This window comes from Anneissia japonica, unplaced genomic scaffold (assembly GCF_011630105.1).
Source record: "Anneissia japonica isolate Jap-2015-1 unplaced genomic scaffold, ASM1163010v1 scaffold1537_len634075_cov158, whole genome shotgun sequence".
Taxonomy (NCBI): Eukaryota; Metazoa; Echinodermata; class Crinoidea; order Comatulida; family Comatulidae; genus Anneissia; species Anneissia japonica.
The window spans coordinates 581,228-582,442 of NW_022723531.1; the positions used below are offsets into that span (position 1 = coordinate 581,228).

Below are 1,215 nucleotides of genomic sequence, written 5' to 3' on the forward strand. Positions count from 1 at the left end.
GGCCTGTACCGATATGTAACAGATACATTGTCACTTACCCCACCTAACTCTCATGAGCGGGTTATTCGAGAAGACGAGCGATCTGACTCCAATTAAAACCCGACGCTGGGCCAGGTTTGAACCAAGGTCTTTTCAGTGGGGGGCGCTTAAAATGGAGAATGAGTGTAAAAAAATAAGCACTTTTTAGAAAAACACGACGAAATTGATGTAAGTCGTTAGGCATGAATATTGTCCAGTTAATAATAAGAATCTGAATGTAGTTGTGTTTTCATTGGCTAATTTATAGATTGTGATTTCTTTTCAGTCCATTTCGACCGTTTTCTCTTGTTGTATTTTTTTATCCTATTCTGTAATGACTGCATGACTAAAGCTCATCCGGCCATATTTCAGAGCCACGATGGGAAACGTGATACTATCTGCTTTGGCACTACTTAGTATTGAGCGTGATGAAGCAGACAACATTGCCAACTTTGATCACTGTTGTTATTAACTTATTTGCTGATGCAAAAGCGTTGTGAGTTTAAACAGTGTTAAAAATTCAGCAACTTACAAAACTCTACTATAAGATAAATTTAGAGAATAAGAATACTAATCTGTATGCGATAAATACAACAGCCTTACACATTGGGATAATAGTAAAGTTGTATACATAGTTCCGAACATTGTAATGCAATTTCAATAGTAAGAAGCAGAGGTAGCGCCAGGCCCTCCCCCTTCGGGGATAGCTTCCCCCACCCTTCCCTGTCGGGAAGAAAAAACATAATTTGTTGGGGAGGAAAAAAAGTATATGTATTTTGTACATAGGCCTATAAGTAGATTCTAAAATCGATTAAATAAGCCTTTGAAACCCATAAACTGTGAAAGATTTTCGGGGGCTTCGTCCCTGAAGGCTAGCATAGAAAATAACATTCAGAAACCAAACTTAAACGATGACATGCCAGTTCTTTCGTCCACCTGTGTGGTCACGTGATCAAGTAACAATCAGAAATACAAATAAAATGGTAGCGCTTTGTTTGACCATGGAGGTTGTAGCGAAAGGTCAGAACGACTACCCACAGGTTAGCAATAACGCAACTATACCACGGCTTGAGTTTGATATGAATTTGTTTATTCAAACGTTTCTCATTCGATTCTATAAAAATACAGAATGGAACAATAGCATGATAACATCATAAAACAACTGTAACTACATTTCATGAATCATAGTAAAATAAT

The 1,215-nt window shown here is 37.5% G+C and overlaps 1 protein-coding gene across 1 annotated transcript in view; it reads right to left on the reverse strand.

The window, feature by feature from the left end:
- Positions 1 to 962: 962 nt before the first annotated feature.
- Positions 963 to 1,215, reverse strand: part of LOC117112268 — a 4,570-nt gene continuing 4,317 nt past the window's right edge. Inside the window, exon 2 of the mRNA XM_033255339.1 lies at positions 963 to 1,132. Coding sequence (XP_033111230.1) covers positions 963 to 1,132 — 170 coding nt within the window. The remainder of the gene's footprint in view (positions 1,133 to 1,215) is intronic.